The following is a 27,500-nucleotide window of genomic DNA, read 5'->3' on the forward strand; positions in this document are numbered from 1 at the left end:
TAGCCATCCAGCGACCTCGGTGCAAATTTTAGGACTAAAAATAATATTGTGAGGTGTTCAGAATAGACTGAAAATGAGTGGAAATTATGGTTATTGAGGTTAATAATACTTTGGGATCAAAATGACCCCCAAATTCTATGATTTAAGCTGTTTTTTAGGGTTTTTTGAAAAAAAAACACCCGAATCCAAAACATACCCGAATCCGACAAAAAAAATTTGGTGAGGTTTTGCCAAAACGCGTTCGAACCCAAAACACGGCCGCGGAACCGAACCCAAAACCAAAACACAAAACCCGAAAAATTTCCGGTGCTCATCACTAATCATAAGGACCTCTGTTTTATCCGGGTTCAGTCCCAGCCAACTGGCACTCATCCACTCCTGGAGCTCAGCTAGACAGCCATTTAGGGTTGCTATTGGGTTATCAGTGCCCGGAGCAATGAACAAGTACAGTCAAGGTCGGTGCTAGGGTGTTCTGCGCCCCCCCTACAAACTATAAATTTGTGCCCTCCCATACTTTACAAAGGGACAGCGCACATAATGCTTTTACACATAATGCTCCCTGTAGTAGTGCCGCTTACACACGTAACGCCACCCTGTGGTAGTGCTGCTTATACACAACGCCCCCTGTAGTAGTGGCACTAACACACACGTAACGCCCCCTGCAGTAGTGATGCTTACACACGTAACGCCCCCTGTAACAGTGACGCTTACACACATAATGCACCCTGCAGCAGTGACGCTTACTCACACAACGCCCCCTGTACCAGTGACGCTTAAACACGCAACGCACCCTGTAATAGTGACGCTTACACATGCAACACCCCCCTGTACCAGTGATGCTTGCACACGTAACGCCCCCTGTAGCAGTGACACTGACGCACATTATGCTGCACAGTCATACATACACACACATACTGTACATACATTACACACATACAGTACAATCACACATACACATACATACATATACACACAGAGCCGGCCCTGACCAATTTGGTGCCCTAGGCAACATTTTATCTGTTGACCTCCCTCCCCAACCAATGCGGCATGGCGCATCACAGACGGGGAGTAGTCTCATGGGAAGGTGTTAGGGGGATAAGCATATAGTAGTGGGTGCAGAGTTAGGGTGTAAGGGTACAGTATAGAATGCAGGGTTAGGGGTAAGGACACAGTAGTAGGATTAGTGGGTGCAGGGTTAGTGGGGTAAGGACATAGTATTGAGTGCAGGGTTAGGGGGATAAGTATATAGTAGTAGGTGCTGAGATAGGGGGTATAGGAACAGTATAGAGTGCAGGGCATTAGGTAAAAACACAGTAGTGGGAGCAGTGGGTGCAGGGTCAGTGGGGTGAGGACACAGTAGTGGGAGCAGTGGGTGCAGGGTCAGTGGGGTAAGGACACAGTAGTGGGAGCAGTGGGTGCAGGGTCAGTGGGGTAAGGACACAGTAGTGGGAGCAGTGGGTGCAGGGTCAGTGGAGTAAGGACATAGTAGTGGGATATAGGTCTGCATAGTGAGGATCAGAGTAGCATAGCTCTTTGACAATAGTATGTGTATGCAACTCTGAGGAGTTCACAGGACAGGGCAGAATATTGGGGTCACAGGGAGATGGGGAAGCTGTATGGCATTATTGGCCGATAATATAGACAGGATAGATGAGATGCAGCCAGCATACCGATGGCCGGAATCCCGTCTGCACCAGAAACACCGGTGTCGAAATCCAGCCAGGACTTGGGACCTCGGCGTCTAAATACTGACGCCCGGAATTCCGATCCTTCGCATCCTGCAGCGGGTGGGGAGGGGGGTTAGGTTTATCTATTAAAAGGGGGGTTAGGGTTTAGGGATAGGAAGGTTAGAGTTAGTTACTGGTGAGGGTTAGGTTTAGGCAGCAGGGAAGGGAGGGTTAGGGTTAGGCACCAAGCAGGGAGGGTAAGGGTAGGGGTTAGGGGGCTTAATGGGTGGCTGTTGGTATTTTGATGGATGGGATGCCGCTGTCGGTATACTGACAGCCGGCATCGCGTCCATCGGCAAATCATACTGAATCTGGAGACTACAGTCCAGGGAGAATATAGTACAGAGAGGGTGTGTATGAGAAATAGAGACAGAGGAACAGAAAGTGACAGACAGCAGTCAGAGAACAGGAATAATAGGAAACAAAGAGAAAAGATAGCTGGGAGCAAAGAGCTATATAGAGAACAGAGGCCCTCATTCCGAGTTGTTCGCTCGCTAGCTGCTTTTAGCAGCATTGCACACGCTAGGCCGCCGCCCTCTGGGAGTGTATCTTAGCATAGCAGAATAGCGAACGAAAGATTAGCAGAACTGCTACTAAATATTTTCGTGCAGTTTCTGAGTAGCTCCAGACCTACTCCTAGATTGCGATCAGCTCAGTCCGTTCCTGGTTTGACGTCACAAACACGCCCTTCGTTCGGCCAGCCACTCCCCCGTTTCTCCAGACACTCCCGCGTTTTTCCCTGACACGCCTGCGTTTTTTAGCACACTCCCGGAAAACGCTCAGTTACCACCCAGAAACGCCCCTTTCCTGTCAATCATTCACCAATCAGCAGTGCGACTGAAAAGCGCCGCACGACTACCAGCAAATCTACTAAGTTTTGTGTAAAATAACTTAGCGCATGCGCTCTGCGTACCATGAGCATTTAACAACAAATCGCAGCATAGCAACAATCGTCAACGAGCGAACAACTCGGAATGACCACCAGAATGCAGAAAGAAGAGGTCACAAAGGGAGAGCTGCAGCACGGTTTGAAGAGATGCAAAGGCAGTTTGACATGGTAGCTGTGTGTTAAACCTGCCCCACTAACCCACCCTGCAAAGTCCTGGGAATCAGTGCTCTGCGCTGGGGGTACTCTACCAAGGTATCCTCTCCCCCCAATCTCCTACCTGCTCTTCCAGTTCCCGGTACCTGGCTGCAGTGATGTGGCTTGGAGTCCGCTGACCAGGAGGAGGCATATAGTGCTTCGGGCTGACACCTGTTGAAGTTCCACTGAGTAGTATATGTCTCTCAAGATGACCTGCATCATGCAATGGGATATCCTCTGCCGGGCCACTCTCCCTGTAACTGCAAGTGCATCACATATTTTTTACACACTTATACATATACATAGTTACATACATGTACACATACAGTACATATATAGTAACACACATACAGGTGCACACATACATACAGTCACACTTATAAGCATACATACATACATATATACACACACACACACACATAGCCCCATACATATGTACAATCAATCACAGCAACACACATAATACAGCCACACACTTACACATATATACAAACGGTCGCACAGTGATAAACATACAGTATACTATACACATACTGTACATGCACCGACACACCTATACACATATATACAAACAGCCACACACTTATACACATACCCACATACTTATATACACAGTCACACACATATACACACACAGCCACACATAAATGCTCACAGCCACATACTTATACACACACACAGTCACACACTTATACACACATACAGACAGCCACACACTTATACACATATACACACAGCCACACACTTATACACAGTCACACACTTATACACACAGCTTCACACATATACACACAAACATACATACACACAGCCTCACACATACATACATACATACATACATACATATATACATACAGCCACACACAGATACAATTATAGATGTAGATGCCCCCCCCCCCTTCTTACCTTTACACAACACGTGGCAGCACATTAGCCTCTGATACTCCCTCAGTTTCCCACATTGCACAGCAGCAGGCAGCCAGTGACCACACAGAGCCGTGTAGCCCCGCCCCCTACTCAGACTCTCCTTAGTTTCCCTTTCATAAGCTTGCATGCTGCAACTTTCAGTGCGGTGAGTGTGTGACAGGGGAGGGGGACAGGAGGCTTCAGATGCCGGCGCCGCTGCCTGTCATAGAGTGTGACAGGCACAGCAGCCAGCATCAGCAGGGGAACTCAGCACAGGGATGTAGAGCGGGTAGAACGCCTCTCCCCCCTGGCGCCTACCTGCACTGCATCCCTTTGCTGAGCGGTAAGCGCTGGGCCTGAGTACAGTTATGTATCATTTGCATAGCAGTGGTAGACCAGCCCATGGCGCCTGATTATTTCACCCAGCGGGAGCATGTATACTGCAAAAAGCATTGGGGATAGTATAGAACCTTGTGGGACAAGCCACAAGGCAATGGCACTGATGGTGATGAGTATACTCAAGACGATACTCTCTGTGACCTGCCTGTGAGAAATTATTTGATCCAGCTTGGGACTGTGCCATCCAGTCCACAAAAATGTATCAGTCGCTCAATCAGAAGCCCATGGTCCACAGTATCAAATGCTGCAGAGAGATCCAGAAGTATTAATATTGAACAGTCACCTCTGTCTCTTGCCATCAGAAGATCATTTAACACACACACCAGGGCTGTTTCAGTGCTATGTCTTCTCCTGAATCCTGATTGGAATGGATCATAAATATCATGGGTTGTCAGGCAGGTTTCCAGTTGATTTGCAACCACTTTCTCAATAACCTTTCCTTGTTATGTCGCCCCACGCATCAATTTGATGTCACATTGCTTTTCAATGGTTAAGTAGACCGATATGATGTTTACATTTTAAATGCTGGTGGTTTTTTTTTCTATTTTTATTATTTATTACCAGTTATTTATATAGCGAACGCATATTCCGCAGTGCTTTAGAGAGAATACTTGGCCATTCAAATCAGTCCCTGCTCCAGTGGAGCTTACACTCTATATTCCCTACCATATGTTCACATATACACCTTTACACTAGGGCTAATTTTATTGGGAGCCAATTAACTGGGAGCCTAATTAAATATACTACCAGTATATTTTTGTATTGTGGGAGGAAGCCGTAGAAACCAGAGGAAACCATGCAAGCATGTTGAGAACATTCAAACTCCACACAGTTAGGGCCATGGTGGGGATCAAACCCATGACTTGAGCGCTGTGAGGCAGTAATGCGAACCATTAAATAATCCGTGCTACTCATTTTGGAGGTCGTTTGGCATTGTTTAGGCTTGTCATGTGGTAGCAGGTCTGTAGTAAAAGCTAGATTTACTGTAAATGCTGTCTCCTGAAAATCCATGTTTTAAGGATATTTTCTTCCCATAAAGAGGTGGCCAATTTTGGTGAGACAAAATGATCAAATATATTAATTCCTCTATAATCACTGGAGTGAGCACCTGCCACTGAAGGACACACCCCTTAGTGGCAATAGATATGCCCTTAGGTGGAACTAGACATGCCCTTTGGATGGAACATAACATGTTGCATTCTGCTTACACCTACAATCTCCCTGAAACTAGGTTTCAAATGTAGGTAAGTATGCTACTATTATGACTTCTCGATGTTGAAGAACAACCTTGCATTTCTCTTTTAGCCTTGCATCACTTAGAACAGCCTAAGCTAGCACTGGATGAAGCAGAGGAAGTAAGTTCCGAATTTAGAAACTGGTCTTCATCAACCTCACCAGAGGACTGTGCTATAGATTACACAAGTCCCCACATTACATAGGGTGTTATTTGCAGGTATTGTGTTTGTCTGGCTATATTGTACTGTTGCGCCCTAGGGCAACGTTCCTTATAATGTCTGCCACACAGGGCGGGAAATCCGTGGACGCTTCTGCATCCTGCAGTACTGGCGCCACGGATTTACCTGAGGGAGAAGTTTTACCTACTGGTTCAGGTGCTGAGTGCAATACACCCAGTCAACCTGCAGCACCTGTTGCCAATCAGAACCCACCTTGGGCAGCGTTCTTCAGTATGCTAACTACACTTGTGACACGTTTTCGGATGGTTCTTCCGATGGGGATGGGGAATATACTGATCCGTCAGACACTGATACAGTTGCTCCTGATGAGGAATCTACAACCCAGGTTGATGTTCCTGACCTAGTGGAGGCCATTAAGCTAATTCTTCAAATAGATGATGACATTGAGCCTACTACTGCATCTAAGAAACCTGATAAGTTCAAACGTCAGAAGGTTGCTAAAGTAGTCTTGCCACATTCTGACCATTTAATTGACATACGTCAGGAATCCTGGTTATCTCCAGGAAATAAATTTTCCCTGTCTAAAAAGATGCTAGCTCGTTATCCTATCCCTACGGAGTTGAGTAACAAGTGGGAAACTCCACCGCCAGTGGACTCTCATGTCGCCCGTCTTGTGGTGTCATCTACTCTGCCTGTCACCATTGTCACCTCCCTGAAGTAACTGACAGATAAGCATGTGGAGGGATGCCTGAAATCTATTTACTCACTTACAGGTGTTGTACATAGACCCACTATGGCAGCCTCCTGAGCTGCAAAAGGAATTGAAGCATGGGTTCAGGCAATTGAGAATGAGCTGCCTCAAGACTTTTCTGACACTGCCAGACAGTATTTGTCTTATATTACTACAGCCTACCACTATATTCAGGAGGTGGCCTCTGATGCAGGTGTAATGGCTGCCAAGACATCTACTACATCGATCCTGGCTCGTCGAATTATGTGGTTGAGGTCCTGGAAAGAGGACCTGGACTCCAAAAGACCTTTGTCCCACCTGTGGCTCCATGGGATCTGTCTGTTGTCTTAAATGCCCTACAAGAGTCTCCATTTGAACCTCTGAGTCTGTGGATCTTAAATGTCTTACACTTAAGGTCGTGTTTTTACTGGCTATTGCTTCTGCTGGGAGGGTGTCGGACCTAGGCGACTTGTCCTGTTGTCCACCCTTTCTGATTTTTCACCGTGATCGGGGCAGTTCTTTGAACTCGCCCTGGTTATCTACCTAAGGTGGTATCATCTTTTAATCTTAACCAAGAGATTGTGGTTTCGGCCTTTATCTCTTCTGGTTTGTCCTCCAAACAGCGGTCTTTGGTGGTAGTACGGGCTCTCCATATTTATGTAGAGCGGACTGCCTCCATCAGGAGGTCAGATACCCTTTTTGTGCTTTTTGGTTTTCACAAATGTGGCTGGCCTGCGAATAAGCAAACCTTGGCCAGATGGATTAGAACAGTGATTGCACAAGCTTATGCGCAGACTGGCTTACTAGCTCCTGCTGCTATCAAGGCCCATTCTACTCGGTCTGATGGACCTTCTTGGGCGGCTCGCCATGGTGCGTTCGCTGAATAATTGTGCAAGGCCGCTACATGGTCCTCAGTGAACACATTCATCAGGTTCTATGTCTTTGATACTTCCGCCTCCCAGGATGCTTCCTTTGGATGCCGGGTTCTTGTGCCCGCTACAGTGCGTCCCCTCCCATGAGGAACTGCTTTAGGACATCCCTGATGTTATTCCCTGTGGAATACCAGTGTACCCCGCTGCAGAAAAGGAGATTTATGGTAGACTTACCATGGTTAAATCTCTTTCTGCGAGGTACACTGGATTCCACAGGGCGCCCACCCTGACGCACTTAGCTTCTTTGGGTTTGTATGGCATTAGCCACTAGTCCCTTCTCCTGTCGTGAGAATGTGGTTCTATGTGACTAACATCTACCGTCTCTTTTGTCTGCTACTGCATTGGACTGGTTAACGAAACTGAGCTCCAGTGCTTGGAGGTGGAGTTATAGAGGAGGCAGTGCAAAGCTTTAGCCTGTTGGTGTCTCGTATAAAGATCCAACTCTATACCACAATGTTATTCCCTGTGGAATCCAGTGTGCCTCGCAGTAAGACATTTAACCAAGGTAAGTCTACCATAAATTTCCTTTTTTCACGTTGTCATTATGGGGTATTGTGTGTAGAATTTTGAGGGAAAAAATGTATTTATTCCATTTTGGAATAATGCTGTAACTTAACAAAATGTGGAAAAAGTGAAGTGCTGTGCATACTTTCCGGATGCACTGTAGGTCATCCATACTGTGTTAGGAGAAGCTATGGGCTGCCAAGCAGCTCCCTTAGTGCTGGGTGCCACCAACTCTAGTGAAGCCACTGTTTATTGGAACATTATGTTTGATGTGAACTGGGATTTTGATGGCTTTTTCATTATTAGAAATAAATATTGGTGATAATTAGTTGCAGAAAAATTATGTATATATACCAGATGCTTGCAGCTATGCATCACAAACAAGCTTGTGTGTGTTTTGATTGTCCACTGGCAATGATTATATCAGGTATGTATGTTTTTTCTAGTGGAGACAGAATCCAACGTTTGGGCCTTTGTGTGGTATATCTGGATATATAAATTCTCTGGATGACAACATGATGGTGGATGATATTTTGGAGAAGGCAGAAATAATGGTAAGAGTTACAGAGATACATTTGTGTGTGTTATGTGTATTATACTATTAGTGGGATCTAGTTGGATGGTATCCGGATGATCGATAGACAGTGTCTAGTTACACAGTCAATAGATAGACACCATACGTTAGAAAGACATTAGGACATTAGGTTGAAAAAGGTAGACAGTACAAAAGGTCGATAGGATCAAAAGCCTGCCAGGGTCAAAAGGTCAACATGAAAACGGTCGACATAAAAAAGGTAGACAGGTTTTTTTTTTATTTTACATGTTTTTGGACTATATCATACCTTCTCTATCCATGTCGGCATAGTGTTGGTCATAAACCTTGTGGCGAGCACAGCGAGCCACCGAGCCCGAAGTGTGGCGAGTGGATACCTTTCTACAATTGGAGGTCTATCTATCATCCCACTAATCTGAAATGGGTGCAGGGTGTACCATTCACATGGAGAGATCCGTGCTTAAATTCTAAGCAATCTAACTATATTGCTTAGAAGTTAAGCACGGATCTCTCCGTGAGTATGCCCCACAGCGATAGTAATGCACAGCCCCGCACAACGCTATCGCCGATGCAGGATTGGCCTGCATGAAGGCACAATCTAGCACATTGCTGATTTCACCTGCTGGGTGAAATAAGCAACGCCCGTGCCCCCACCTCGCTCAGCACATATCTCGCTGTGTGCTGAGCAAGGGGAGAGATGTGTGCTGAGTGTTCGTGCTAGATCACTCAGCACACATCTCTGGGAGAATCTCCCCCGTGTGTACTGGCCTTAATTGTGTTCCCGCTAGCCTAGGGCGGTGTTTGCAAATGTTAAAATGTGCCCTGCCCTTAATTACAGTATACTGCTTACACCACAAAGTGCTCTCCAGCTGCCACGCTGACCCGATGCCAACCTCCCTCCACTCTCTGCTGACCTCATTCTGAACTCTGGACATGTAGGAAGTCTGGAGAGAGCAGTGATTGGATTAGACTTTTTTATGTGCCACCTACTCTACTATCTGCTGAGAGACATGGGGCTGAGCTTGTGTCTCCCTGACAAGGCAAATGTAGCCCTCCTCTCTGTGGGGGTCATTCAGATCTGATCGTAGATGTGCTAAATTTAGCACATCTATGATCATTTACTCTGACATGCGGGGGGACGCCCAGCACAGGGCTAGTCCGCCCTGCATGTCAGGCCCCACCCCCCCTTCTACACGCTGGCAGGCCACTGCTCGCCATGTCCCGGGTCGCAGCGGCTGTGTGTGACGTCACGCAGCCGTGAGGCCCGCCCTCTCAATGGTCCGGACACGCCTCTATTGTCCGGACCGTGCCCCGCCAACGGCGTTCTAACTCCGTTGGCATGCCCCCTCCCATCCCGCAACCGCCTCTGCCTGTCAATCACGCGTACACACGCCACAAAAAATTTCAGACTGTGATCGCTGCCGCTGCATCGATCCAGTCTGAATTAGCCCTTGTGTCCAGAAAGCAGAGGAGACATCAGTGCAGTATACCCATTGGTTGACAGATAGGCAAATGCTTCTAATCAGATACACCAATACCTTAGGAGAGGAACATCAAAGGACATGTCCTCGCATTCACAAAACTTTACTACATCATTTGAAATTTATCATTATCTCTCCATCCACATGTTAGGTGGTCTGATTGCATATGGGGAGGTAAAGCAGCATTGAAGGGGCAAGTGGGGTGGTCTGATTGCATGTTGGAAGGTCAGAGGGCCACTGAAGAGGAATGTGAAGTGGTCTGGTGGGCACTGAAGATGCATGTAGGATGGTCTGATTGCAGGTGGGGAGGTCTGAAGAGTTTTGAAAAGCATGTGGGGGTTGAGAAGGAAAGATTTAAATATTATATGTAATACTATGCCACACATTAGTACCCACGATTCACCACAACGCTGTAGCAACGTATCATGACCATTTGCCTATCAAAATTAATCTATGCCCTCCTCAGTGTTTGGCACTCTGCTAAAAAAAAATTGTAAAACTAAGTAAAGTCCATTGGATTGAAAAAAAGAAGGATGGAGGAGGAAGTAGTAGGATAGAGAGGATATGTGCAGAGCAACGGAAGGCTAAAGAAGGATGTAGGAGGAGGAAACGGGGATAGAGAAGGATGAGGGAATCAGTATGATTTACAGATGGACGCGATGCCGCCGGTCAGAATACCTACCGTGGCATCTTGTCCATCAGAATTCCGACAGGCCATTCTTAAGTACCCTTAAGAAGGCAGGATGCCAGCGCGTCCCGCTGGAAGGATGTTGGGATTCTGGCTGTCGGTGTTGTGACACTGGTATCCTGAGCGGCATCAGTATTTAAATGCCGGGCTTGCGGTGTCCTTCGGGATCCCACGTCGGTATATCGACTGCCGGGATCCCGTCCAATGGGAACATAACTGCATCCCAGGTGGAGGAAGCAGTAGGATAGAGAAGGATGGATGAAGGGGAAGCAGTAGGATAGAGTAGGATATATATGTAGTACCCTGGAAAATGGTTTGCATGCCCCTTTAAGAGTTACAGGTCTGCAGCTGCAGAAGGAGAAAGCACTGGCACAGCAAGCAATAAGCTTGGCCCCTGGTCTGCTCACATGGTCAGGATGTGGACTCCTGAATGGACTGAGCAGCCTGGGTACGGGAGCCTTGTGAGAAGAAGGAGGAGTAGAGAGACAGGAGGTGCTGATTGTATGTTGGACATGGAGCAGAGCGGGAGCTGAGGGCAAGTGTCAGCTGCAAGACACTGTGTAGTGGGAGCAGCGATGCAGAAGTGTAAGCAGCGGGGTGCTACCGGAGAGCCAAGTACTGGGAGAGCGGGTGTTGAGATGCTGCAGCCAGATACTGCTTGGCCATCTTGAGGTGCGGATGCCATGGCCATCTTGAAAAGGAGAGGAACCATCAAAGACTAGTCCAGTAGGTGAAAGCCTTCATTAAAAAGGGTCTGAGTGAGTACATGAGTAACTAAGTGACCAAATACCCTGGCAAGTTGATACTCAGTTTAAAGAGTCAGTGTCACAAGTTGTGCAGTTAAAAGGCATGGACAGCATAGCACCACATACCATAAGCTACTGTAAACATCTCAGCATCACATTTCTTAAGCTAAACATTTCAAAGAGAGTATTAAGGCAACCCTTTCCCTTGAAACTGTGAGAATATTTAAGATGAAGTTATATTACAAGTGTAAGGCAGACATTTATTCTGAAAGAGTTATTTGCGGCAACTTTAAATAAAGCCCTGTGACAGAAAGAGAGACTAAGTTTGTTCAACCAAAAATACCCTCATTGTTAAGTGAGTTGAATTTGTCAAGAGACGCTACTATTCCTTTGCTAGCTGCATCCTCTTTGGATAAAACTGTGAACATTTGTCGCTGACACAACCCAGTATTTCTCCATATATCTGAGTGCCAATTTCCCCATAGACACATTGTGGCACTGTAGAAGTGTACCAGAGCTCCAACATTTATATACCTTGGCTAGGGAAAGCTAGAAAGTTATCGTTTGCTATTGCTAAATGTGTTTTCCATTACTCTCCTCATCACCACATTATAGATTGTGATTCCATTTATCCAATGCTAATATTTGTGATTCCATTGGACATGTTCATCTGTGATTCAAATGATACTGCCATTCTTCTGTGATTCAAATGAATTGTCTTTTGCATATTGAATTCTCCTTTATCGTGTGAACTGGAGCCAATTGTCTTCTCTTTGTTCTTCTTTGATGCTGTTAGGGTCTCCTGCCCTGTGCTGCCACGTCGTCATGGCAACCGGGAGACAAGTGCTAGCGGAGTGACCTGAGCGCAGCTGATACTCCGGTTCGGGTCTTTTGCTGTGCAGTGGTTATAGGCTCTGTGCATGGCAGGGGATCCGGTGCTGGTTTTTGTGCTCACAGTCTGTGAGGTCTGAGTGGGGCGTGGACAGCACCTGCTTTATAAGGCCTCTTCTCAGGGTAAGCAGATGCTGCTGAATCTTTGTTGGTTAGTCAGTTTCTGAAAGTTAGCCAGTACTGTGTAGCTTTGTATTTGTTTGTTGCTTACTGCAAATAGGCCTGGGGATTTGGTATTACACTCTGCCAATCCAGACCTAGCAGTAAGACTGGAGTCAGTCGTTTAGCTTGCTGGGGTTCTGTTACTACTCTGTGAACTTAGCAAGTTTGCGGCTGTATTCTAAGACTTGCCTGTCTAATCCTGTCTCACTTTGCTAGGTGTCAGGGGTCAGTTTAGTGGCAGTAAGCTGAACCTGTGCACTAAACACAGAAAGTGTGAGAGAAAATGGCGCAACTAGACACTTCTAGAGACGTAAAAAGGATTGCTTACACACTGGTATTTTTTAGATGTAATAGGTAACGATACACCTTCCCAATATATGGACACTAAAAAGATAATAAAAGGACACAAAACATAGTGTAATCCAGTTAGGTCAGGTGATGTTTCTTTTATTCGTTACTGGTCCCACTCACATGGCATAGATGGTATATTTACATGTAGAAACCATATACATTGTATGCAACCGCTTCCACTCCACAGGAATAGGGACGTCTGTGTATAGGTAAGGAACTAATAATTTAATGGAAACACTCACAAACACAGGTTTAAAAAAGCATAACAACACAGTGTAAAAAGTCCCAGCTTAAGCGCTTTCGGATATCAAATCCTTCATCAGGACGCTTCTGATGAAGGATTTGATATCCGAAAGCGCTTAAGCTGGGACTTTTTACACTGGACTGACGGGAGCATTGGAAGGACACACTGGACAGCGTGGGGGTATTCCAAAACAACCAGGATTGGTGGTGACTATACTATACATCTATACCTGCTGGCTGCTGTCTTCCTTAGCCCCTGACATCCATGCTGCATCTCTGTGTTGTTATGCTTTTTTAAACCTGTGTTTGTGAGTGTTTCCATTAAATTATTAGTTCCTTACCTATACACAGACGGTATTGCACTATCTTTTATTCTCTTCATTTGAAGTGCCTCTTGGAGATTACACGTCCCTATTCCTGTGGAGTGGAAGCGGTTGCATACAATGTATATGGTTTCTACATGTAAATATACCATCTATGCCATGTGAGTGGGACCAGTAACGAATAAAAGAAACATCACCTGACCTAACTGGATTACACTATGTTTTGTGTCCTTTTATTATCTTTTTAGTGTCCATATATTGGGAAGGTGTATCGTTACCTATTACATCTAAAAAATACCAGTGTGTAAGCAATCCTTTTTACGTCTCTAGAAGTGTCTAGTTGCGCCATTTTCTCTCACACTTTCTGTGTTTGGTGTACTATGTTGAAACCACGGTGAAGGTTTCCTTTGTGGGATTAAAGGCTGCTATCTAGTATAAGCGCAAGAAAGATCACCTGTTTTGTTTTTGATTGAACCTGTGCACTGCAAGTGAGAATTAGGATTGTGGAGACTCTCCTTGTGTCTATCATTCCATCTCTGACCAAGGAGTTTACTGCCACACCCGTTGGTAACCCTTTAGGGTTTTGCTGTTGCCCTTAGCAACAGCATTTCGGGTTCTCTACGTATTAAAACACAACATCTTGCTTTTCTCATCTGAGCAGTTCTAATACAAGGGAGATACCCAGTTCCTTAGCCTCTGGGCTTCTCTGTTCACTTTGTGTGTATTTTGTTACCCTATCACCTTCTGTGTACGTTATGTCATATTCCCCAGTCTGTCTGTAAGTCCATTTGTTTTGCATAACAGTTCAAACACCAGTACATTCCTGCAGGCACTGGAGTGCATAACAGTCCTGACACCAGTACTTTCCTGCAGGCACTGGTGTGCATAACATATTCAGCAGCCTAATACTCCTGTTGAAATTTTGTGGGAATATGGAGCATACCCCTCAAAATACGTTGCAACAGGTGGTCGATCAGGTGCAGGTCCTGACTCGACAATTTAATGATTTGTCCATTAAAATGCACACCTCCCAGGCTGCTGGCGGAGCTCCCGCAGCAGCAGCACCTGCAGGGGTTAAGGAGCCGAAAGTAAATCTCCCGGATCGTTTTTCTGGAGATCGCTCGCAGTTCTTTTGTTTCAAGGAGAGCTGCAAGCTATACTTCCGGCTTAGGCCTCAGTCTTCTGGGTCGGAGATTCAGCGGGTGGGCATAGTGATTTCCTTGCTACAAGGAGACCCACAGGTCTGGGCATATGGGTTGCAGCCTGACTGTCCGTCGCTTAAAAGTGTTGATGCTTTTTTTACGGCACTGGGCATGTTGTATGATGACCCTGACAAGACGGCCTCAGCCGAGGCTCAGATTTCGATCCTTAAGCAAGGGCGAAGGCCAGTTGAGGTTTACTGTACAGAGTTTCGGAGGTTGGCCCATGATACCCAGTGGAATGACCCAGCCCTGAGACACCAGTACCGAAGAGGTCTTTCTAACCAGATAAAGGACCAACTGGTACAATATCCCTTGCCTGATAGCTTGGATCAGCTCATGCAGTTATCCATCCGGGTGGATAGACGGCTGAGAGAGCGTAGGCTTGAAAGGGAGACTGAGATTTCCTTCCTTCCCAAGAGATCCTCAGACTCTGAGGAATTTTCCGAGGAGCCTATGCAGATTGGGGCTACCCGCCTCTCCTCGCGTGAGAAGACGCAGAGGAGACAGCAGGGGTTGTGTTTGTACTGTGGGAATAAAGGTCATGTGGTAGTATCATGCCCAGAAAAGCCGGAAAACTTCAGGGCCTGAGGGTGATGGGAAATATCCTGTCAGGCCAGAAGTCAGAATTTCCCAAGAAGACTTTTATCATTCCGGTGACCTTGAAGATCCTCGGTCAAACTGTCAAGACTGAGGCCTTTGTGGACAGTGGGGCCGACGGGGTTTTTATGGACCGCCAATTCGCCCTGAAACACTCTGTTCCCTTAGTACCCTTGGCATCGGAAATTGAGATTTGTGGGTTAAACGGGAAACCATTATCCCAAGGTAAAATTACCTCTTGCACTAGCCAGATTTCTTTGTTTATTGGAGCCACACACTCTGAAAAATTGTCCTTTTATGTGACTGTCTGTACTTTTGCCCCATTGGTGTTGGGGTTACCCTGGTTAAGGGCCCACAATCCTCAATTTGACTGGGTCTCTGGGGAGATTCTTAGTTGGGGTACTGATTGTTTCAGGAGTTGCTTGAGCCTTCCAGTCAGGCTCTCGCAGCTAAGTTTGCCAGGATTGCCAGGGTGTTATGCAGATTTTGCGGACGTGTTCTCCAAAAAAGTTGCAGAGGTACTACCTCCCCATCGCCCCTATGACTGTGCCATTGATTTGTTGCCAAATGCTAAGCTTCCCAAGAGCAGGTTGTACTCCCTGTCACGTCCTGAGACTCAGGCTATGGCAGAGTACATTCAGGAGAACTTGGCTAAGGGATTTATCAGACCTTCACAGTCTCCAGTTGGGTCGGGGTTCTTCTTCGTGGGTAAAAAGGACGGTTCGTTGCGACCCTGCATCGACTTCAGGGAATTGAACCGTATCACGATTAAAAACTCATACCCACTGCCTCTCATTTCGGTCTTGTTTGACCAGCTTCGTACTGCCACCATTTTTTCTAAGATTGACCTACGCGGTGTGTACAATCTAATCCGAATAAGAGAGGGGGATGAATGGAAGACTGCCTTTAATACCCACTCAGGGCATTATGAATATTTGGTGATGCCTTTTGGGCTCTGTAATGCCCCGGCAGTCTTCCAGGATTTCATGAATGATGTGCTCAGGGAATATTTGGATAGATTCTTAGTTGTATACTTAGATGACATCCTAATCTTCTCCCATTCCCTGGAGGAACATCGGAAGCATGTACGCTTAGTCCTCCAGAAACTCAGAGACCACCGGCTTGGGGCGAAGCTGGAGAAGTGCGAATTTGAAGTTCAGCAAATCGCATTTCTAGGATATATTATCTCCCCAGAAGGTTTCCAAATGGAGGGTTCCAAGGTACAGGCAGTCCTGGATTGGGTGCAGCCCACTAGTTTGAAGGCGCTTCAGCGTTTCCTGGGCTTTGCGAATTTTTATAGATGATTTATCGCTGGATTTTCGTCTATAGTGGCGCCCTTGGTGGCACTCACTAAGAAAGGGGCGGATGTTGCTCACTGGTCTTGTGAGGCTAAAGCGGCTTTTGCCCGTCTCAAAAGGGCATTTGTTTCGGCCAAGGTGCTGCGACACCCAGATCCAGAGCGTCCTTTTGTGGTGGAGGTGGATGCCTCTGAGATGGGTATTGGGGCAGTGCTTTCTCAGATGGGAGTGTCTGATAATCGCCTTCATCCCTGTGCTTACTTTTCCCGTAAATTTTCGCCTGCCGAGATGAATTATGATGTGGGTAACCGGGAATTGTTGGCTATTAAGGATGCACTCGAGGAGTGGAGACACTGGCTTGAGGGGGCTAAGTTTGTGGTCTCAATTCTCACTGACCATAAGAATCTGGCATATTTAGAGTCAGCGAAGCGTCTCAATGCCAGGCAGGCACGATGGGCTTTGTTTTTTGCTCGCTTTAATTTTTTGATAACATATCGCCCTGGGTCAAAAAACATCAAGGCTGATGCGCTCTCGCGGAGTTTTGCTCCAATCCAGGAGACCACCGAAGAGCCGTTGCCCATTGTTTCCCCATCATGTATTAAAGTGGGCATTACCCAGGACCTCTTATCATTAGTCCTTAGAGCACAGGAGCAGGCTCCTCCAGACCTTCCGGTAGGTCTTTTGTTTGTGCCTCCTAGGTTAAGACAGCGAGTGTTCCTGGAATTCCATGCCAAGAAGTCTGCAGGTCACCCGGGTATTGCCAGAACTCGGGAGTTGCTATCTAGGGCGGTGTGGTGGCCCTCGGTGGCTAAGGATGTGGATCAGTGGGTTCGGGCATGTGACATCTGTGCCCGAAATAAGACTCCTAGAGGGGTTCCTGTTGGCCCATTACATCCACTCTCTATCCCATCTAAGCCATGGACCCACATTTCAATGGATTTTGTGGTGGACTTGCCCAAATCCTCGGGGATGACAGCCATCTGGGTTGTCGTTGACAGGTTTTCGAAGATGGCGCACTTCGTTCCACTGGTTGGGCTGCCATCGGCCAGACGCCTGTCTGAATTATTTATGCTGCATGTTGTGCGTCTCCACGGGTTGCCACTTGATGTGGTCTCTGACCGCGGATCCCAGTTTGTGGCCAAATTCTGGAGGGCATTTTGTTCCGATCTCCAGATTTCTGTCAGCTTGTCGTCGGGCTACCATCCGCAGTCTAATGGGCAGACTGAAAGCGTGAACCAGTCCTTGGAGCAGTTCCTCAGGTGTTATGTCTCCAAGTGTCAGACTGACTGGGTTGCTCATCTGTCCATGGCGGAGTTTGCCTATAACAACGCGGCTCACTCTGCTACAGGGATCTCTCCCTTCCTTTGTGTGTATGGGCATCATCCTAAGGCCAATTCTTTTGACCCCCTGGACTCCACGCCTGGTGGTTCCTCTGTGGTTTCGGTCCTTAGAGGTATTTGGCGGAAAGTGAAGAAAGCCCTTGTGTCTGTGTCATTAGTGACCAAAAGGGTTTTTGATAAGCGGAAAAGACCCTGCAGCTTCAAATTAGGAGACTTCGTCTGGTTGTCTACCAAGAATTTGAAGTTGAGACAGCCATCTCATAAGTTAGGCCCCCGGTTCATCGGCCCTTATAAGATCACCAGGGTTATCAATCCGGTGGCATTTCAGTTAGATCTGCCCCGTTCTTTGGGTATCAATAAAACATTTCATTGTTCCCTTTTAAAACGGGCGATTAGTAATCCTTTTTCCAGTGGAAGACCTTCCCCTCTTCTGATACGCGGCCAGAGGGAGTTTGTTGTTGAAAGGATTCTTGACTCCAAGGTGGTTCGGGGTCGGCTGTCATTTTTGGTGCACTGGAAGGGGTATGGCCCGGAGGAGCGGTCGTGGGTGCGCAGTTGTGATCTTCATGCCCCCAGACTGATACGCTCTTTCTTCTCGCAGTTCCCCGATAAACCCGGTGGTAGGGGTTCTTTGACCCCTCGTCAGAGGGGGGGTACTGTTAGGGTCTCCTGCCCTGTGCTGCCACGTCGTCATGGCAACCGGGAGACAAGTGCAAGCGGAGTGACCTGAGCGCAGCTGATACTCCGGTTCGGGTCTTTTGCTGTGCAGTGGTTATAGGCTCTGTGCATGGCAGGGGATCCGGTGCTGGTTTTTGTGCTCACAGTCTGTGAGGTCTGAGTGGGGCGTGGACAGCACCTGCTTTATAAGGCCTCTTCTCAGGGTAAGCAGATGCTGCTGAATCTTTGTTGGTTAGTCAGTTTCTGAAAGTTAGCCAGTACTGTGTAGCTTTGTATTTGTTTGTTGCTTACTGCAAATAGGCCTGGGGATTTGGTATTACACTCTGCCAATCCAGACCTAGCAGTAAGACTGGAGTCAGTCGTTTAGCTTGCTGGGGTTCTGTTACTACTCTGTGAACTTAGCAAGTTTGCGGCTGTATTCTAAGACTTGCCTGTCTAATCCTGTCTCACTTTGCTAGGTGTCAGGGGTCAGTTTAGTGGCAGTAAGCTGAACCTGTGCACTGCAAGTGAGAATTAGGATTGTGGAGACTCTCCTTGTGTCTATCATTCCATCTCTGACCAAGGAGTTTACTGCCACACCCGTTGGTAACCCTTTAGGGTTTTGCTGTTGCCCTTAGCAACAGCATTTCGGGTTCTCTACGTATTAAAACACAACATCTTGCTTTTCTCATCTGAGCAGTTCTAATACAAGGGAGATACCCAGTTCCTTAGTCTCTGGGCTTCTCTGTTCACTTTGTGTGTATTTTGTTACCCTATCACCTTCTGTGTACGTTATGTCATATTCCCCAGTCTGTCTGTAAAAGTCCATTTGTTTTGCATAACAGTTCAAACACCAGTACATTCCTGCAGGCACTGGAGTGCATAACAGTCCTGACACCAGTACTTTCCTGCAGGCACTGGTGTGCATAACAGATGCCCATATCTTCTTTTTGTGATTATTTAAATTTAACACCAATTAACCAATCATCATCTTCAATCCAGAGTTCATTGCAGCTCAATTAATAAACGTTGTGTTGGAATTGCTGACTCACACCTGTTTTGTATCAATCTATCCTACCTCTCTGAACACAGAACTACAGAACAAGTTATGGGGAGAAACATTTCACAGGAAAGGTCCATCACATAGCCACCCATCACATGTGATACCTCTCTCAACTACATAGATATACCCGCCAATCCTGAGGTGGTACATATAGAGGGCAGCAGGAGGATAAAGAAGGATGTAGTAATAGGGCATGTTAATGAAAAGGCCTGCTGTTCTGATATCTGGGGTAAAGATATCTTTTCCCAAAAGGCAGCTCTCTCAGATACATCAATAGAGGGTGGGACATATAAGTTTATGTAAAAGCCATATAAGATCGACGAAATTTCCTTACCCGCATTAGTTAGGGTACAATTTTTATTTTTGAGGGCCTTAATAACAGTGGGGGGCCATTGTCCCCGTAATAAATTGGAAAGTAACTTTCCAGGTCTATTACCAAAGCGGTGAAACTTGCAGCCAGATGAGAAAAAATATTTTGACTCGGCCTGGGTCAACATAGCATCAAAAGCAGATTTTTGTGCTAGGTACACTTCCCTATGTGCAGGTGAAAGGGATTCCTTAAATAATTGGTAAGCAGAGGTTAAAGGAGTTTGCATTGCTATATAGGAGGAGCGAAAAACCTTATCCTTGTGAGAACAATAAGAAATTATTTCACCATAGAGTACAGTTTTAGAAGCTTGCCAAAACAGTAGAGGGGAGTCAGTTTCTGCAGTAGCATTATTATGTTTATAAGCTAACCATGAAGCCTCTAAAGCATTTCTAAATTTGAGAGTTTGCGACAGGTAAGACGAGAATCTCCATTGCTTATAAGGGCCTTTATCTATGAAATCTTCACCCATCACAGTGCGTGATCCGCAATGCGTGATCAGGCATATTGGTTCAATATGAAACTCCAAAATGCGGGAAAAGAGAGTATCTGACGCCAGAATATAATCAATTCTTGAGAGGGTACCATGGGCAGCTGACAAACAGGTAAAATCATGTTCTAGAGCACAGGTTTTCAAACTCGGTCCTCAGGACCCCACACAGTGCATGTTTTGCAGGTCTCACAGAATCGCAAGTGAAATAATTAACTCCACCTGCGGACCTTTTAAATTGTGTTAGTGAGTAATTAATACACCTGTGCACTTGCTGGGTTACCTGCAAAACATGCACCGTGTGGGGTCCTGAGGACCGAGTTTGAGAACCACTGTTCTAGAGGGTGAGAGGTAGCAACCAGGTAGCAACTAAATGAAGTTGAGACTTCCCAGATGTTCGGGATGATCTGTCTATATGTGGAGAGAAGACGAGGTTAAAGTCACCTCTCAAAAGAATAGGTTAAGTACCAAAAGAGTATAACAAAGTTACAATTTGCAAGAAAAAGGGTTTAGAATTAGCATTAGGTGCGTAAATGTTACACAGGATACACCTGAGTTCACCTATTGTGGCGTCAGCAATAATAAAACGTCCCTGTGGATTGTCACAATCCTGACTAAAATCATATAATTTTTGTGACTTACCTCTGCCATCAGTCCTGTGACCTGCATGTTTTCTGTGGCTGGGACAAACAGCTCACCAGTATCATGAGTTCTCTGTGTGCTGAGCTCACTCTCTGCTAACAAGTGCATCTGTATTGATTAACCTTCTGTGTGAATTCAGAACTCAGCAAGTCTTTGCATTGTGTGCCTGCATAGCAATCATTGAGGATTCTCATGCTGTCCTATACATCTGTGCCAGCATCAACAAGTGCAGTGGTTACCAGATATACCTTCCTGTGCTCTCAGGACCTGTGCCCATTATTGCCTATCTATGCACACACCACTCCGGAGTTCCCTCCAAAACCAGCTATGGACGTCGCCACAACAGTTCCTGGTCAGCTGACCTTCCTGGGTCCAATCCGGATTCACTTCCACATCATGTGAGCCGCTCATCCACTCAGCTGTAAGCACTGGGTATAAGTTCCAGGTCTCAAGCACTAGCAAGCTGTCAGTGCTTTGGTGTCTCTCAGCCTGGAGTGAGCTCCAGAATCTCCTGCTGGTGATAGACTCAGTGCAAGTTACCATTCCCTGCACCGCCTGACTCCCTGGATGATTTAAAGGCCATCATTGCCACTACATCCTGGCATCACCAGATTCACTAGAACAATCCAGTGATCTAGAGGGACTATCCTATATCCCTTGCGGCCTTAGAGACTTTGTTGGTTCTCGCCAGCTTCCAGTTCACCGCTGAGCAAGGTAACGCACCATAGTATCCGGAAAACCTGCCACTGCTGATTACAACATTACAGTATCCATTGTGCAGAACCATCACATCACAGCTACTGGGAAACAAACAGTGCCGACACTGCACTGCACAGCATATGGAATCCCTATTGCGCTACCTCAGTTGCCCAGCATCGGAAAACTAGTGTTGCCGACGTTCTTGGCTTTATCTACAAGTATTGCTGACTTCTTCAGCTTCAGTTACAAGCGTTGCCGACACCCTCAGCTTCATTTACAAGTATTGCTGACTTCCTGAGCTTCTGCTACAAGCATTGCCTATGTCCTCGGCTTCGTGTACAAGTATTGCTGACATCCTCAGCTTCGTCTACAAGCATTGTCAACATCCTCGGCTTCATTTACAAGTATTGCTGACACCCTCAGCTTCATTTACAAGTATTGCTGACGTCCTCCGCTTCAGCTACAAGCATTGTCGACATCCTCGGCTTCGTGTACAAGTATTGCTGATATCCTCAGCTTCGTCTACAAGCATTGTCGACGTCCTTGGCTACATGTACAAGTATTGCTGACATACTCAGCTTCGGTTACAAGTATTGCAGACATCCACATCTTCATCTACAAGCATTGCTGAGGTCCTCAGCTTCACCTACAAATATTGTCGACCACTTCAGCCTTGTCTACAAGTTTTGCTGATGCCCCCAGCTTCCTCTACAGTCATTACTGATGTCCTCAGCTACATCTACAGTTACTACTGATGCTCTTAGCGTCGTCTACAGTCATTGCTGTTGTCCTCAGCCTCATCGACAGATATCACACTGGTTCCAGCCAGTGATCTCTGTGACTTTCCTGTATTGCTGATCCTCCCAACATTCCGTCAACTCACCAGTCCTCACGTGACTCTCCATTAGGTGACAACCCAGCTACCCATTGCACTGGTGGCTCTCACCACCAGTGTTCCAGTACCCATAGCTGGTCACCTAATTCACACATTAAAAAACCCAACAATTTCGGAGCGGTTTTCGGCTAAATAAATCGTCAGTTAAGTGGTTAAGGAAAACAATTGTCGAGTCATGGACACCTGATGAATAAACAGTTGGAAAAACAAGACAGGACACTTAAGAGAAAGAGGAGGGAGGGAACGACCAACAAGAAAGAACATCATAATGAGAAAGTAGAATCCGCAAGTGGCGTACAGTCTCATCTCCACACTGTAATCTAAGACAACTAGTAAAAGATATACCACAGCAACCGTCGGTCACGTAGTATACCTTTAATAGTTGCAATATGCAACAGCATAAATCGCAACAGTTGGCACAATTTGGTGCAGTTTACATTAGTAAGGAAAGAACACAGAGAACATAAAAGAAGCATATATGGAAGTAATACAATAATAAAGAGAATATGACCTGTCAGCATCATATCAAGGTAATGAATCTGCAAAGGATGTACAGCATAGAGTCACTTTAGGGTGGTAGAGTCAAATCCATACCAGGAGGTACTAGGCAAATTATGCGTAGGGGGATAAAAAAAATATACAAGTAACAAAGAAAAGTGCAACATTAAAGTAGCTAGGCAAGGATGAACAGTCTCACATATCTGGGGCATACTTGCCTACATTAGATTTCTCCTGTCCGGGAAAAGCCCGGAGAGGAGACGCTGCAGGAGTCTTCGGCGGGGCTGGGCCGGACTGTGACATCATCAACCGTCATTTTAACTCCTTCCCCACCCGATGGACCCTTGAATACGGGAGATTATCTCCCCATCCTACCCGCATCACTAGTGTGCGAGCAGGATGCGGGAGACCTGCCTACTCTTCCGGGGATGCGGCGGGGGTGGGGGGTACCCCAAAAAATGGGAGCCTCCTGCAGCTTCTGGGAGAGTAGGCAAGTATGATCTGGGGTGGCCCCATCACTGACTGGAGATTGGCAGCCGTCTTCATCATCTATTTCCAGTAAATAGCTTTCAGCATTTGCAATCGAAGTAAAGTCTTTAAACTCTGTACTTTGAAAGATACGTTAGTGTGCTGGGAACAAAAGAGCAAACTTTTTATTATCTTTCACCAGTCGGGAGCATAAAGGAGAAAATTCCCTGCGAGCTCTCATTCTGGAAGATAAATAAGCGGGAGCCTTTCCAGCGAAGATCCTGATGGCGTCTGTGAACAAAGCTTTAACATTTAAATATAATAACCCGTGGTCTGTTGTCATTGGTAGATGGCGGTGGACCCAGGCGATGAGCCCGTTCAATTACAAGTCCCTCACAAACATCCTGTATATTCAATAATTCTGGGAGTGAGGACTGCAGGAAAGCAAATAAATCAAGGCCTTTCAGAGATTCTGGTATACCCACTGATAAAGCTAAATATTTATCTTATTTAAAACCCTTTAAGAGGCCTAAGAACACTGTACGCTATTGACGTATGGAGTACCGTAAGGGTACGCACGTTGCGTAACAATCGCTTAGCCGTGGTCGAGACGCTCAAGCGTCACGTTCGCTCACGGCCAAGAGATCACAGGCAGGCACGCTATTGGCTGCTGACTAACGTAATGGTTCGCTATAGCGTAGCGGACGCTCGGGACCACGAGGAGATCACCAGCGGCGCAGACGCTCACAATGTTAAACCTTTATATCTAAACCATAAACAATGTAATATGCAGTAAAACCTTAGTGTAGAGATAGGGTGTAGATGCAACACAGTGTAACCTTACCAACTTAAAAGCTGTTTGAGCGTCACCGACACTCTGTGAATGCTTAACACTATAATAAATACACAACTACCGGGCTTAGGGTCTAACGCCTTATATGAATGTTATACTTGCAAAAAGAATAATACAATACAAGTCACACACTACAATATAACATAGACTAACTAACCAGATAACTATACAGTAAATACAATACAATTACGTTTAAGAGAATACGAGAGAAAGAGGAGAAGAGAGAGAGAGAGAGATATGGCCCATAATAACAAGAAAGACAATATGATTGCGGAGAAAACTTACGCACAAAGGGGAACGATCGCATGCGCCTCTGGACATCCAGCTCCCGATTATCAGCAATGAGAACCGTTGAAGAGTGAGCTGGATGTGATCGGCTTGTCTATTTATGCCCCACACACAATACAATTCAATGGTCCCTACAATCTCATTGTTCATTGGACACAGGAATTCCTCCTCGCATTATAACAAAAGGTCATAGGTTGATTCATACAGGTGGGCTGTGACGATTTCCAACTGCTCAGGTGGGTGGGAAACTAGGTTTCCCGCTGCATGGATAAGTAAGTGCAAATAATAGTAAATGGACATAAACTTCTTATGTCCATAACTATTCGCACGAGCGATTAATCCGCTTCAAACCAACACCGGAATATTGCTAATTAAATACTCTTCCGATGGATACTAAACACCACTGTATTACTCCTGTCTGACCCTTCGTATCAAACAAAGAGGGATTTCTCTGTCCATGAACATGCTACATTAACCAAACTTTCAGATTCTATCAAAGGGACCATAATCTACAAAATACATTATATGGTGAAAATATGTAACGAAAGAGTCGCCCGCTAGACGCATACAATCTCTACCGTAAATGCGCATACCGTGCGCCTGCGGGTGCCCGCAACAGCGAGTATGCGCACACACGGGAGAGCGCACGCATGCGCAGCAGGGACACATATGAGGTGCAAATATGGCAGTGTGCATCGTGATATTTTTCTGACTTTGACAGTCCACCCTTTGGCAGTCAACAATAACTGCCACTTCCTAAAACATTTCAAAACGAGAAAAATATATGTCAGGGGTTAATACATTTCCATGGTTGGGTAGGGGAGGAGAGGAGAAGGTAGGAAAAGGGTATGACCTAATGAGATAGCAGAAGCATGTGTGTATGAATCCGTGTTTGGGGGTCATGTATCATCGTGCCGTACGTGTTTTAAATCAAGCTTCGAGGTATTGCGAAGTATACATTTGAATTCCTTCTTATCCCGTGGTACGGGTCTGTGGATGGGCTGTCAAACTTTACCGAGCTCTTTTCGGTTGTGGTTGTAACAAAATGGGGAGCACATTTTAGTTGATGATACATGAATGGGGGAATATGTGATTGCTGATATCTGTGCCAGTATTCCCTATCGACTATGTGTGTATTTACCTGAAGGTTGTAGAGATGAAGAAAATACATAATTACGGTAAATGCAGTGGTATTCTATGTAAAGTTAATGAACATTTGTCGGTTGAAGTCTTGTTCGGTGTCTGTTGAATGCAGTCTTCTTTGTGCTTTTGCCAAAAGGCGTGTGGGCAAAAAGCTTTGTCAATGTCCATAGACTTACAAAAGTGTTGGGCTAGCGTAATTTTAAAATTTCTAGGGAAACTGGGGGTCTATGGCAAAGTTCATCAAATATCTGTGTATAAGGTTGTCAAAACTTCTTCTTTAATCCATCAGTTGTCTGTATACAGGGTCATCAAATTCCTCGTCAAAAGTGGGTCTTTTTACCTTGGAGAAACCAGAAAAACAGGTGAAAGAAACGGACCGTAGAAATCGCATTTTCATCACATCATTGTTTCTACAGTTGGGTCATAAATCAAATCCATTGGAATTACAATTTCCTCACTCCTTAAACTCATCACCCTTGTACTTCGTTTACACTTCGTTAAAGCCTGACCGCATCTAAATATCAAGCCAATCGTTATGACAACACCTAAGATACATAGGAGAAACTTCCCTACATCCATTATGACTCCTTGAGCCCATTCTCCTAAACCAGAGAACCAATTTCGCGGGTTCAACCATGACACCCAACTAGTCAGCTCATTACCTACAGCAGCAAGGGTGAGATTGTGTCTCCTGCGAAATTCCCACTTCAATTGGAGAATATCGTCCATCTTTTGGTCTATGACCTCGACCGGGTCCTCGGTACTATTCGTTATATATGTGCAGCATTTCGCGCCGTACTGCGTTGCCAGTGTGACACAATATCCACCTGTCACTGCCGTGAGATAATTGAGAACCATTCTATGCTGAACCAGTTCTGTTTTATAAGCTTGAAGCTCTCTTCCAGTATACCTAAAAGTGTCATCATACATTTCTGTGATATTGTCTAACAAATTTGCGAGCGCAGATATGTATTTATAATTCAACACTCCTCTGGCGGTGCGAGTGATGTCTAACGCGATTAGAACCTGAATCCCGGTGGATTCATGGATCATGTCAGAGGCCGGATGCTCTGTTCTTTCTATCAGGTGCCGTTTAACTACGTGCTCGTAATGGGTGTGAGTATAAGGAGCTTGGGCAACACGGTGTATATCTTTCATTTTGGCATGTGATACAGTCATTACTTCAGGCAGTACTTTTCCAATATAACACAATCCTTCAGAGTTTGGGGCAAGCCACTTATACGCCTTCCTCCCGCATATGAAATATGCATCATCGGGGAGAACATATGGGACGGAGTAGGACATAACCATATTACACATCTTCCATGTGAAATCTCCTAACCCTAATTCTCCCATCTGTCTAGTACACGTACCAGTTTGTACGATATGTGCACAGTATCCTGGTGATACCTCTCCAACTCTCATAATCCTACTTCCTAGAGTATACCTATATCGGAAATATTTTCCGCTACTGGCTATGTGGCGTATAAGCTCTGTATCTGTCGGCATTCTATCTGCTCTATATGAAAAGGTCATGGTTTGGTTACTCCATGACACTTCCCAATTTCCCGGCTTTCGGGGATTGGAAATGTTAAAACATATTAGGGATCTGTCCACATGATATTGGTGGAGCTTCAAACTAGGAGGACTGGAGATATTAAACCTCCTGTCCACCGGCCTCCCACCATTTAGCTCAAGTACCTCCCCTATCGTTAAAGGAAATGGTACTAGTCCTGATTTGCTATGACCTTGAGGTACTTGAGAGCATACCCAACAATCTGTCTGATTTAACACACTACCCACTAAGGAGTGATAGTCACTCAATGGATGCCGGTCCATGTGGATATTAAAACTGGATTGGCATT

At 45.8% G+C, this 27,500-nt stretch overlaps 1 protein-coding gene across 1 annotated transcript in view; it reads left to right on the forward strand.

Annotated features, from left to right (window-relative positions):
• KASH5 (KASH domain containing 5) overlaps positions 1–27,500 on the forward strand; it is a 1,087,213-nt gene that overhangs the window by 762,277 nt on the left and 297,436 nt on the right. Inside the window, exon 15 of the mRNA XM_063942893.1 lies at positions 8,144–8,251. Coding sequence (XP_063798963.1) covers positions 8,144–8,251 — 108 coding nt within the window. The remainder of the gene's footprint in view (positions 1–8,143; positions 8,252–27,500) is intronic.

Source organism: Pseudophryne corroboree, chromosome 10, assembly GCF_028390025.1.
Source record: "Pseudophryne corroboree isolate aPseCor3 chromosome 10, aPseCor3.hap2, whole genome shotgun sequence".
In the NCBI taxonomy this organism is placed as follows: domain Eukaryota; kingdom Metazoa; phylum Chordata; class Amphibia; order Anura; family Myobatrachidae; genus Pseudophryne; species Pseudophryne corroboree.